We start from the raw sequence: 13561 nt of genomic DNA on the forward strand, positions 1-13561 counted from the left end.
CTGTTCCACTCATTGACCACCCTCACTGTCAATTTTTTTCTTTATAATATCTAATATGTGTCTTGTCCTTTTCAGTTTCATTCCATTGCTTCTAGTGTGGGTCCATGGCAGCTTCTGCCCACCTGTTTCCCTGGAGTGAAAGGTATCTGCCTACATGCCTGTTTAGGGAGAAATCTGTCAATCTAAGACAAAGGGTGGAGAAAAGCCACCAGGGTCCACCTGTTTGACTTTTCTATAGTGTGGTCTACCGAAAGTCCACAAGGGCTTTTAAAGTATGCTTTTCTCTGTAATAGCACAGCATTTCAAAGTCAAGCATACCTAACTGAGATCACACAGCCAGGGCCTGATACGTGCTAACCACGGATTGGGCAGTATGCATCATCGGTCAGGTTCAGTTTAAGAGATCCCATCCAGTCGCCATGGAATATTGATGAGACCAGTGGACCAAGGCCCTGCAAATCGATTTGTTCATCTTTAGTCCTGGGATTTTGGGAGACTTCCTGTTCATCTCTGTACATACTGGTCCCACACAATAGATCAGATCAATCCTTAGCCTTTTATTATGTTTGTAGCATTTGGAGAAACCACAAGTATTTTATATACCATATTTTCATGTAATATCTTTAAACTAAACTAATACATTTCATGTTTATTTAACAACCTGAAAGCAAATAGTCACTTACCTAGAGATGTCCTAGCTGGAACGGCATCTTTGTTAATCCAGAAAGACACCCATGACAGCACAACAATAAGGGTGCAAGGTATGTAAGTTTGTATTGTGAAATAACCCATTCTTCTGGCTAGATCAAAGTACACTGTCATTACCACGTAGTCTCCTGTGAAAAAAAAAAATATTAAAATAAAAATAATACATACACTATAACACAAAAATAAAATCAGATGTAGCTCCAAAGTCTGCACTTAAATGGTCCTGTTACAGTTTGTTAAATTATTATCCCATAGGGTGGCATTTGGGACACATGCATAAAGTATTTCCAATATGTTGACCATCCAAATGTTTCTACTGTTGAGTGCTTGACTTGGACACAGAGGGCTAAATAAAATTAAGCCATGGAAATCTTATCTAAGAAATGTTGAGAATTAATGATTGCGTATCATGGGGTCTATTGAGCCATAACAGTATTTCTATTACTAGATATCTCCTTCACTTCACCCAGCAAGCACTGCACACATGTCGAATGTGGATGAGATGCATATAACACATTTAATGCCTTCATTCAGTAAATGAGTACAGAATTTTTCAACTTCTGGAATCAACGTTGTAATAGTTACTTTGCCTGTGATTATGGAGACTTTTCAAGTTTCTCGAAGAAAGACTACTACATCAAACTGGGGTCTCTTTCCATCATCTTACAGGTTCTCTTACTATTTTTATCCAAAGTCCAATCTTATCTCTTCTCACTAGAACTTTTCTATAATGACTTTTTCTCTGACAAATTCAAGGTAAAACTGAAATGGAAAAGCAATTTCTGTTGTCTTCTTTCTTTTTGACGTGTAAAGCCCCCGTTACACACTGCGATATCCCTAGCAATATCGCTGTAAAGTCACCGATTTTGTGACGTTGCAGCGATATTGCTAGTGATATCGCCGCATGTGATACCTCCGACTGGCTCCCCCGCTGATTATCATTGGTCGCGCGAGAACGTCCTGGATCATTTCTCGTCGGCCACTTCCTGCTGCGCTTCCTGTGGCGCCGACGAGCGAGGCGTGGATGCGGGCGGGAGGACGTCAGGATCGCCTCGTCTGACAGGTAAGTAGCGATCCCCGACCCCCGCTATGTCGCTGGTGAGATCTGCCTGTGTGGCAGCTCACTAGCGACCACTTAGCGATGTACCAGTGATCCTGACCGCATCATATCGTTGTCGGGATCGCTGGTGCATCGCTAAGTGTAACGGTACCCTAAGGCTAATGCTCATGCACACAATCATAATTACATAATACACACGTCCAGAGCTAAACAGTAGAAAAATTGTGGTTTGTATACAGCATTTTGAGACAAATCTATGCCACTAAAATTATTTTAGGATGGAGCTACATGGTGATATGTAACAATTACACTAACCAAATTAAATTCAATATTAACCCTTAAGGATGCCGTCAATTTTCTTTTCTGCATTTCCCTTTTTATTCTCTGATTTTTCAAATCACCATAACTTTTCTTGTATTTTTCATCAGACCTAGTCATGTGAGGGATTTTTTTTGTTGTTGAACAGGTTGTGGTTTTGAATGACAGCAATAATTTTACCGCATAGAGTAAGAGGAAATGGCAAAAAAAAAATCTAAGGCCGGTAAAATGGTTGGAAAAAAAAATCCAGCATTGTTCTTTTGGTCTCATTTCTGAATTGTTAATTGCACAGTTAAAATGACTTAACAATGTAATTCTTTAGGTCCACATGATTATGTTGACATCAAACATGAATTGTTTTTTTTTTTACTATATTGGTGATGACAATAAATCTGTATAAATAAAATATATTTTTGTGTTGTTTTTTACAAACTTTTTATTTTTACTTTTTGCTCTTTTAAGTCCCCATAGAGGACTTGAACTTGTACTATGTATAGTAACACTACAGTATTGCTGTATCTAAAAAAATCACAGTCTCCTATGATGCTCAGCAAGTAGTTGGACCTCACAGATGAAATAACTTAAATGGCATAAGGATCTTCTGGCCGTCGACTATCGAAACAACCCGTCAGCTTCATGTGATTGTAATGTGAGGAGAAGGGATATAATGGCTCCACCAATACAATGGTCCGGCTGGATTGTGTCGCTTAAATGTCACTGTCACTGATTGACAGCTGCATTCAAAGAGGACATTTCACCAGTTTTAGAATGTTAAACTGGACACATCATAAAATTGAGGCTGCAAGATTGAATAAAGCATAGTTTTTATGTTTTTAAATTCCCATCCCTACTGCCAAGATAATAGCAGTAAAGTTTTTATGCTTTTTTTTGCTAATTCCAAGGGGGCATACAAGATTTGTCCCTTATATCCCGTATATCCTGCTTTCTCTGGAGCTCTCTACCACAACGTATCAGACTCTCGCCTACCATGGAAACCTTCAAAAGGGACGTGAAGACCTACCTCTTCCGATAAGTCTACAACCTGCAGTAACCACCAAACCATTACATGACCAGCTCTACCCTCACCTACTCTATCCTCACCCATCCCTTGTAGATTGTGAGCCCTCACAGGCAGGGTCCTCTCTCCTCTTGCATCTGTCATGACTTGTGTTGCTTAAGAATATTGTACTTGTTTTTTGTTATGCATAGCCCTCCTCACATGTAAAGCACCATGGAAAAAATGGCACTATAATAATAAATAAAAGTAATAATTTCATCTTCAACTAACGTAACTGTTCACAATAACAGAATTTTGACCAGGGTTGCCCACATTTTTACATGCCACTTTATATATACCAATATATATCTAGGCAATTACCAAAATCTTTTCTGATAACTTAACACAGACTGTTTAAATAAAAATAGAAAAACTATTAATGTCTGTCTGGTCTTTAAGAAAGAAGGTCAGTTTAAAGATAAATGTTCTTTTCTTTCCACAGGAAAATAGTCATCGAAAATCAAACGTGGAAAAATTACAAGGAAACAGGTGGTAAGGCGACAGTAAACATCATGTGTATGATCTATGGGACCTAAAGAACAGCAGATAATATATGTCCACCAACACAACATTACCTGTGCACAGCATGAGTAGCATCATAATGGTATTGATGTTATCTTGCCCATTAACGGGTTATTTATTCACCTGGTATGTTTTACTATTTTTTTGTATTTTTTTGTGCGGTCATAAAATAATCTTGGCTCCGAACAGAAGTTCTGATACACAGGAAATTAGAATAGAAATCACAGCCATTTTTTTAGATTATAATTTTAGCATAGTTCACAATTAAGACAGAAACTGCAATTTACAACCATCTGTATTGAGAAAGATGGATTTAGATTCATATGCTTGATATATATGAGTTTTAGCCAGTACAGGATTAATGTATAAGGTTTCAGTGACTGTAACCACAGATTGTATTTTACTTTAAAGCTGTTTTCCTGGAATTTCAAAAACATAGTTAACAGCAGGAAATGTGAGAACATAACGCAATAAACATAACTCATAATTCAAAGTGCCATTGTTCCTATGCTGTTACATAGACGATCCCCGCTGGTCCTGCAGTAATGACTTCACATGCCTAGTTTAAGTGATCACTGGATTTAGCGGGGATGCAGGTATGAAAAGCACATGACCAATAAAGCCAGTGGTTGCTTGAGTTTATCCCATGAGGCGGAGCTGCAGCGATGGAAATGCGAGTGATTTGAAAAGTAAGTTATGGTTATTATGTCATCACACTACCTGGTGTTGACCAAATTTTCTAAAATCCAGGATAGCCACTTTGATAATGATCTATTGAGTGAGTATGTACTTGATTAAAAAAAAAAACTGTATAAGTAGTTGTCAAAGAAAAAATAATTCCCAAAGTATAACCATTAAAAAATGTCAAAATATGAGTGTTTTATGCTTTGCCAAGTGCTGCATTCACAAAATACACAACTCAGTAGTAAGGTCCAAACTTCTGGTTGAGCAGCTTCTATCATGCCTGGTTGCTTCATATGGAAAGATAAGAGATCTCCCGATTTATCAGGTATATCCGTGTTTATCAAACTCCAGTCCTTATGGCCCTTCAACAAATAGAACTATAAATCATAGTTAAAAAACATTACCCCTTTTTTGGGATCTGCAACAGGTCTGCTATTCTCAAAGCAAGTAAGAAATAAGAAAGGCTTTTTATCAAGCATTACGAAAATGATCCCTTTTTAGAGAGCAGGAACATGCTAGCTGCTTTAACCCCTTTACCACCAAGGGTGGTTTGCACCTTAACTCCCGGGCCAATTTTTACAATTCTGACCACATGAGGTAATAACTCAGGAATGCTTCAACGGATCTAAGCGATTCTGACACTATTTTCTCATGACATATTGTACTTCATGTTAGTGGTAAGATTTATTTCATATAACTTGCAATTATTTGTGAAAAAAACAGAAATTTGGCAAAAATTTTGAAAATGTTGCAATTTTCCAGCTTTGAATTTTTATGCTCTTAAATCACAGAGATACGGCACTCAAAAAACTTAATAAGTAACATTTCTCACATGTTTACTTTACATCAGCACAATTTGGGAGCCAAATTTTTTTTTTGCTAGGAAGTTATAAGGGTTAAAAGTTGACCAGCGATTTCTCATTTTTACAACATCATTTTATTTTTACGGACCACATCACATTTGAAGTCACTTTGAGGGGTCTATATGATAGAAAATACCCAAAAGTGACACCATTCTAAAAACTGCACCCCTCAAGGTGCTCAAAACCAGATTCAAGAAGTTTATTAACCCTTCAGGTGCTTCACAGGAATTTTTTGAATGTTAAAAAAAAAATGAACATTTAACTTTTTTTCAAGAAAAATATTACATCAGGCTCAATTTTTTTTTTTTCACCAAGGGAAACAGGAGAAATTGGACTGGAAAAGTTATTGTGCAATTTGTCCTGAGTACGGCAATACCTGATATGTGGAGGGGCGGAACGCACCAAATTATAAATAATAGTAGGTGCGTTCGCAGCCCGGAGTCCACCGTGCAGAGGTGGTACACTGCTGCTTGGTAATGGCGGAAGAATAGAGCGGTGTGAAAACAGTCACACGTGGGTTACGTCACCCAGTGCGAACAGGAGCGAACCCTGCTGACTCACAGAGCCGCACAGCCGCTGAACGCAAATACCAGAGACTGTTTAGCTCACAGAGCCCGGCCAAAATGCGCACAGAAAGCGGCCACAGAACTCTAGTTCCTCTAGGCCCTCTGAACGCACGGCGTCGCTGCCACGAACGCCGCTATAGACGCTGGCTATGGAGTGTGGAGCATGTGCACTCTGGTGTGCCGAGTCACTGATGGGGACTAATGCCTAACTCCGACTCTGCCCTACCTACACATAAGCCTGGGCGCTAGCAGGCTAGGCTGCACAACACATTCGTACCAAGGGTAGGGGTTTCATAATGAGTCAGTCACCAGAGACATTCATACGTGCATACATCACTCACTCCTCATAATCTGAAAATGCAGTGTATCCTAGCGCATGGCCGAGCGGCCATGCGAACCTTTTATAGCCGCAAGCGTCCGGGACCTTCCTGGATTCTTGGATGGGCCAATCCGAACAGGAGCAGGACCTGAGCACGTGACCTTCGATCTCCAATGGGAGATCACTCCACGGGCATGCTCAGTGGCCCGACAAGAGGACTTAGTCCCTGGAGAATCTCGCTGCTGAGCAGTCTGCATTGCCATAGCTGTGCCAGAGGTGGCAGCAGCAAGCAAACCCACGGAGGTGGTCTGGGCAGAGTGCCGGGACCGACGAGTTTGCTGAGCAACCTCCTCTCTGGCTGGGTAGGAATGGGAGACCACCAGGAACAGGGCTCGGGATTCCCGTTGTGCAGCAACAGTAACCCGATGCCTAACATTACCCCCCTCCTAAAGCCCCCCTTCTGAGCCTCGCTCCGCTCAAATTCGGCAATGAGAAGTGGAGCGTGGATGTTCTCCACTGGCTCCCAGGACCGAGCCTCTGGACCATGACTCTTCCAATCCACCAAATAAAACTTTTTGCCCCGCATTATCTTGCATTCCACAATGGCATTGACCTCAAACTCATCAGGCAACAGGTCTGATGTCCCGGCAGATGGCTCAGAAAACCGGGACATGTGAACCGGCTTAAGGAGACCCATGAAACGTGTCAGAAATAGCTAAGTGTGGTTGAAGGGCCAGGCGGTAGACCACAGGATTGATCTGCTTGAGGACCTTGAAAGGGCCAATATAGTGTGGTGCGAACTTAGCGGATTCAGCCCGCAGCCTGATGTTTCAGGCAGAAAGCCACACTAAGTCGCCAGGGGCGAAGGTCAGAGCAGGACGCCTGTGTGCGTCAACGGAGGCCCTCATTCTCTCCTTGGAGTCCTGGATAGCATCCTGCGTGCGATCCCAAATGTCACGTGCCTCCACCGGCCAGTCTGCCACCCTAGAGTCGGTGGATGACACGGACATGGGCACGGGGACGCACGGATGCTGGCTGTAATTTAAGAGGACTGGAGTCTGACCGGTGGAGTCAGCCACAGCATTGTTCAAAGCGAACTCCGCCCATGGCAGCAAGGATGCCCAGTCATCCTGCCTGGCCAAGACAAAATGTCGCAGATATGTCACCAGGGTCTGGTTGGCTCTTTCAACCAACCCGTTCATCTCGGGATGATAGGCTGAGGAGAGATTTAGCTCGATGCTGAGCAGAGAACAGAGCTCTCTCCAGAACCGAGACGCAAACTGAGGACCCCGGTCACTGACAATCTTATCCGGCATGCCGTGCAGGCGGAAGACATGTTTAATAAACAACGCTGCCAGGCCCCGTGCAGAAGGCAGCTGTGAGAGTGGCACCAGATGCACCATCTTGGATAAATGATCGGTGACCACTGGACTTGGGCAGACCCACCACAAAGTCGATACCGATCATCTCCCAGGGCCTGTCCGCTACCGGCAGGGGATAGAGTAACCCAGCGGGCCGCTGCCGAGAGGACCGATTCTGGGCACAAGAGATGCATGTCTGAATATAGTCCCTGACGTCACGGGCCATATGCGGCCACCAGTAAGTCCTTGCCAGGAGATCAGAGGTCCGTTTGGTCCCAAAATGTCCCCCCACCCTGGACGAATGAGCCCAAGAGAGGACCTCCGGTCGCAGATGGGCAGGGACAAAAGTTTTGCCTGGAGGTACCGACTCGAGAGCAACCGGAGCCATGGTCCTCAGGCTCTCCGATGGGACTATCAGCTGAGGCTCCTCCTCCTCCTATGACACCATGGAGCAAGAAAGAGCGTCGGCCCGGATGTTCTTCTCCCCGGAGAGAAAATGCAGGGTGAAATGGAATCAGGAGAAGAACAAGGACCATCAGGCCTGGCGAGAATTCAGCCGCTGGGCTGTCTGTAGATAGACCAAATTTTTGTGGTCGGTGAACACCTGGAAAGGGTGGCGAGCCCCCTCCAGGAGGTGTCTCCACACTGAGAAGGCCAGCTTCATTGCTAGCAACTCCCTGTCCCCGATAGAATAATTCCTCTTTGCTGGTATGAAGGTCTTAGAGAAGAAGCATGGGTGCTTCCGACCTTGTGAGTCCTTCTAGAGCAGGACCACTCCAGCACCGACAGAAGAGGCATCCACCTCCAGAATGAAGGGCTTATCTACATCGGGGCAATGTAGAATGGGAGCGCTAGCGAAGTGGGATTTAATAGAAGCGAAGACCTTGGAGACAGTTTCCGACCACAGTTTGGGGTTTGCACCCTTCTTGGTGAGGGCTACCAAGGGCGCTACCAAAGTTGAGAAATGGGGAATGAATTGGCGGTAGTAATTTATGAACCCCATAAAGCACTGCACCGCTTTGAGAGAATGGGGTTCTTGCCAATCCATCACCGCCTGTAGTTTGGCAGGATCCATGGCCAAACCCTGGGCAGAGATGATGTAGCCCAGGAAAGGCAAGGACTCCGGCTCAAACACACATTTCTCCAACTTGGCATAAAGGGAGTTTGCCGCAGGAGATCGAAAACTTTGCGAACATCTCTCCGGTGGGAGTCAATATCTGGAGAGTAAATGAGAATATCGTCCAGATAGACTACTACCGAGGTGGTAAGCATATCCCGGAAGATATCGTTCACAAAGTCTTAGATGACGGCTGGTGCATTACATAGCCCGAAGGGCATCACCAGGTATTCATAGTGCCCATCTCTGGTGTTAAATGCCGTCTTCCATTTGTCCCCCTCACGGATCGCGAATCAGGTTATAGGCTCCTCGCAGATCAAGCTTAGTAAACATTCTTGCTCCCCGTAGCCTATCGAACAGTTCTGATATCAGGGGTAGAGGAAACTTGTTCTTAACGGTTATGGTGTTAAGACCCCTGTAATCGATGCACGGACGTAATTCTCCATTCTTCTTTTGGACAAAGAAGAATCCCGCTCCCGCCGGAGACACCGACTTCCTAATGAATCCTCTTGCCAAATTTTCCCTGATATACTGAGACATGGCTTCTGTCTCTGGGAGAGATAGGGGGTAGACTCGACCCCGGGGAGGCTCAGAACCGGGCAAGAGGTCAATAGGACAGTCGTAAGGGCAGTGCGGTGGAAGGGTCTCCGCCACCTTCTTGGAGAAAACGTCTGCATATTGCTGGTACGGCTTGGGAAGCGAGGAGAGATCTGCGGGAACCTCAGAGGTAGTGACCTGTACGCAGTCCCTCAGACACCTACCCTCGCAGGACTTGCTCCAACCAAGGATTTTTCCCGAGGACCACTCTATGTGAGGAGAGTGAGCTCGTAACCAGGGAACTCCTAGGAGGACTTGGTCGATACCTTCGGGCATAAAAAGAAGAGACAGCATCTCCTGATGAGAAGGAGACAGTGAGAGTCTCAGTGGAGTCATCTGGTGGGTGATTTGGGACGGGAGTGTCGCACCATTCACCACTCTGATAGTGACTGTTTGAGGTAGCAGGACCAGGGGGATTGCGTGTTGTTGGGCGAAGGCAGACGACATAAAATTTCCCTCTGCCCCAGAGTCCACACAAATCTCCACAATCAGAGTGGAAGAATTGAACTCTAATGCCCCTTTAAACAGGAGCTTGGAGGAGAAAGTCACTGTGTCTAGTAGGCCCCCTCCGATAACCACTAGACATGAACGTTTCCCGACCGCTGTGGGCACTGGTTAGCAACGTGCCCAGTCTGCCGACAATGGAAACAGACTGGAGATACCCGTGCAGGCCGGGACTTGGACCCCGTGCGGGACACCTCCTTGGCCTCTGGAGACTCGGCAGCTGGCTGGGAGATTCCAGCGGTCAAGCAAAATTTGGCGCCAACCTATATCGTTGGCTGGACTTGGAGCGCTCCAGCCCTCGCTCAGTGAAGTGAATGATAATTTGGGTGGAGACCTTAATGAGCTCCTCCAAAGTGGTAGGCACCTCCCTGGTAGCCAGGGCGTCTTTGACATGATCAGCCAGGTCTCTCCAGAATATAGGTATGAGAACCTTATCTGGCCACTCCAGCTCGGAGGCCAGAGTTCTGAAGAGGATGGCATACTGGCTGACCAGAGACGGACCCTGGGTTAGGGCCAGCAACTGAAGTGTGGTGTCGTGCGTGACCCGAGGTCCCAGGAACACCTGCTTCAGAGTGAGTAGAAAATGGGTGGCACTCTGTACCAGGGGATCCCCACGCTCCCACAGCAGGGTGGCCCACTCCAAAGCCCTGCCCGACAGGAGGGAGATAATAAATCCCACCTTGGCCCGATCAGAGGGAAATCGTGTGGCCAGCAACTCCAGGTAAATGGAGCACTGACTCACGAAATCCATGCATGATGCACTATCACCCGAGAACTTCTCGGGCAGCGGGAGGCAAGACAAGGTCGGGGCAGGGCTGGCCGTGGAGACACGGGCGACAGCCTCTGTAGCTGCTTGAACAGCGACCGAAGTAACATCCGCAGCTGAGGTGGAAAGCTCTAGCACTGCCAACCTACCCTCCAGCTGCTGGATGTACCTGTGCAGTCGTTGTTCATCCACCATAACTAGCCAGACCCTGGTGCTAGGATAATGTTAGGGCTGGTGGAACGCACCAAATTATAAATAATAGTAGGTGCGTTTGCAGCCCGGGGTCCACCGTGCAGAGGTGGTATACTGCTGCTAGGTAATGGCGGAAGAATAGAGTGACGTGAAAACAGTCACACGTGGGATACGTCACCCAGTGTGAACAGGAGCGAACCCTGCTGACTCACAGAGCCGCACAGCCGCTGAACGCAAATACCAGAGACTGTTTAGCTCACAGAGCCTGGCCAAAATGCGCACAGAAAGCGGCCACAGAACTCTACCCCAAGGACACGGGGTCAGAGTTCCTCTGGGCCCTCTGAGTGCACGGCGTGGCTGCCGCGAACGCCGTGCGCACAGAAAGCGGCCACAGAACTCTACCCCAAGGACACGGGGTCAAAGTTCCTCTGGGCCCTCTGAGCGCACGGCGTGGCTGCCGCAAACGCCGCTATAGACGCTGGCTACGGAGTGTGGAGCACGTGCACTGTGGCGTGCCGAGTCACTGATGGGGACTAATGCCTGACTCTGACTCTGCCCTACCTACACATAAGCCTGGGCGCTAGCAGGCTAGGCTGCACAACACATGCGTACCAAGGGTAGGGGTTTCATAATGAGTCAGTCACCAGAGACATTCATACATGCATACATCACTCACTCCTCATAATCTGAAAATACAGTGCATCCTAGTGCATGGCCGAGTGGCCATGCGAACCTTTTATAGCCGCAAGCGTCCGGGACCTTCCTGGCTTCTCGGATGGGCCAATCCGAACAGGAGCAGGACCTGAGCACGTGACCTTCGATCTCCAATGGGAGATCACTCCATGGGCATGCTCAGTGGCCTGACAAGAGGACTTAGTCCCTGGAGAATCTCACTGCTGAGCAGCCTGCATTGCCATAGCTGTGCCAGAGGTGGCAGCAGCAAGCAAACCCACGGAGGTGGTCTGGGCAGAGTGCCGGAACCGACTAGTTTGCTGAGCAACCTCCGCTGAGGAGGAATGGGAGACCGCCGGGAGCAGGGCTTGGGATTCCCGCTGTGCAGCAACAGGAACCCAACGCCTAAAAGAACCACTGTTTGGGCGCATGGCAGAGCTCAGAAGGGAAGGAGCGCTGTTTGACTTTTTCACTGCAAAATTGGCTGGAATTCAGATCGGATGCCATGTCAAGTTTGGAGAGCTCCTGATGTGCCTAAACAGTGGAAACCCCCCAAAAGTTACCCCATTTTGGAAACTAGACCCCCCAAGGAACTTATCTAGATATGTGGTGAGCACTTTGAACCCCCAAGGGCTTCACAGAAGTTTATAACGTACAGCCGTACAATTAAAAAATCATATTTTTTCCAGAAAAATGATCTTTTCACCCCCAATTGTTATTTTCCCAAGTGTAACAGGACCGCAAACGTTATTATGCAATTTGTCCTGAGTACGTTGATACCTCATATGTGGGGGTAAACCACTATTTGGGCGCATGGCAGAGCTCGGAAGGGAAGCAGCGCCATTTGACTTTTTTGGCTGGAATTGAGATTGGACGCCATGTCGCGCTTGGAAAACCCCTAATGTTCCAAAACAGTGGAAACCCCCAATTCTAACTCCAACCCTAACCCCCAACACACCCCTAGCCCTAACCCTAGCCCTAACCCTAGCCCTAACGGTAGCCCTAGCCCTAATGGGAAAATGGAAATAAATACATTTTTTAAAATTTTATTTTTATTCTTCGGGTCTTTACGGTTACAGAGATACCTCATTTATGTCTTTTCTTATGTTTTGGCGCTTTTATGCAATGAAAACAATTTTATATAAAAAATAATTATTTTTGCATCGCTTTATTCTGCGAGCTATAACTTTTTAAATTTTTTGCTGATGATGTTGTGTGGTGGCTCATTTTTTGCGGGACAAGATGACGTTTTCAGCGGTACCATGGTTATTTATATCCGTCTTTTCGATCGTGCGTTATTGCACTTTTTGTTCGGTGGTATGATGATAAAGCTTTATTTTTTGCTTCGTTTATTTTTATTTTTTAAGGGGTTAAATAAAGGGGTTAACTAGTGGGACAGTTTTATAGGGCGGGTTGTTATGGACGTGGCGATACCAAATATGTGTACTTTTATTGTTTTTTTTTATTTTCAAAAAATGAATTTATTATGGAATATATATATTTTTTTAATTTATTTAGTGATTTTTTATAAATTATTTTTACACTCTTTTTAAACTTTATTACAATGTACCGGGGGACATAACTGTCATGTGACAGATCGCTGATCTGTCACATCACAGATCGCTGTGATATGTCACAGGCAGTGCTGCAGGCTTCCTCATGCTGGCGCTTTGAAGGCATGAGGAAGCCGCCTCCCTGCAGTCCCCCGAAGGTCTCCGCTGCCATTTTGGATTCGGGGACCTGCAGGGAAGGAGACCCCTGCAGCAGCGTTGCACTTCGAGCTGCTGTGGGGGTTTCAGGGAAGCATGGAGGGAGCCCCCTCCCTCCCGATGCTTCCCTAAACCCCCAGTACACTGCGATCGTGTTTGATCGTAGTGTGCCAGGGGGTAACGTGTCGACACCCCTGACACATAGTGCTGGGTGTCAGCTGTGATAATCATGTGATGGATGTAAATAGTTTTGAATGGTCTGATGTGACACTCGGGTGCCTCTCACCTCCCTTAAATGTGTCTGGTGTTCTGTTGCATTCATCATCCGGTTCCAAAAGGGCATCCACTGCTATGCCTTTCTGTGATTCTTCCAGACTTTCTGTATTTATGTTGCAACCTGCTGATGACTCTCTGTGACACTCTAAGTTCAGTGGCCACTTCCATCTGAGAATATCCTGCTTGAAATTTCTCAATGACGAAGTAGTGTTTATCAATTCTTAGGTGTCATCTTGTTTTCATGCCTGGTGAACAGCATGATAAGGAGGA

At 46.0% G+C, this 13561-nt stretch overlaps 1 protein-coding gene across 2 annotated transcripts in view; it reads right to left on the reverse strand.

The window, feature by feature from the left end:
- Window positions 1-13561, reverse strand: part of GABRG2 (gamma-aminobutyric acid type A receptor subunit gamma2) — a 273840-nt gene that overhangs the window by 35470 nt on the left and 224809 nt on the right. For both annotated transcript variants that reach the window (XM_073581007.1, XM_073581006.1), the window contains exon 7: window positions 684-836. In XM_073581007.1, coding sequence (XP_073437108.1) covers window positions 684-836 — 153 coding nt within the window. The remainder of the gene's footprint in view (window positions 1-683; window positions 837-13561) is intronic.

This window comes from Dendrobates tinctorius, unplaced genomic scaffold (genome assembly GCF_039654945.1).
Source record: "Dendrobates tinctorius isolate UK_male_01 unplaced genomic scaffold, ASM3965494v1 ptg000067l, whole genome shotgun sequence".
NCBI classification, from domain to species: Eukaryota; Metazoa; Chordata; class Amphibia; order Anura; family Dendrobatidae; genus Dendrobates; species Dendrobates tinctorius.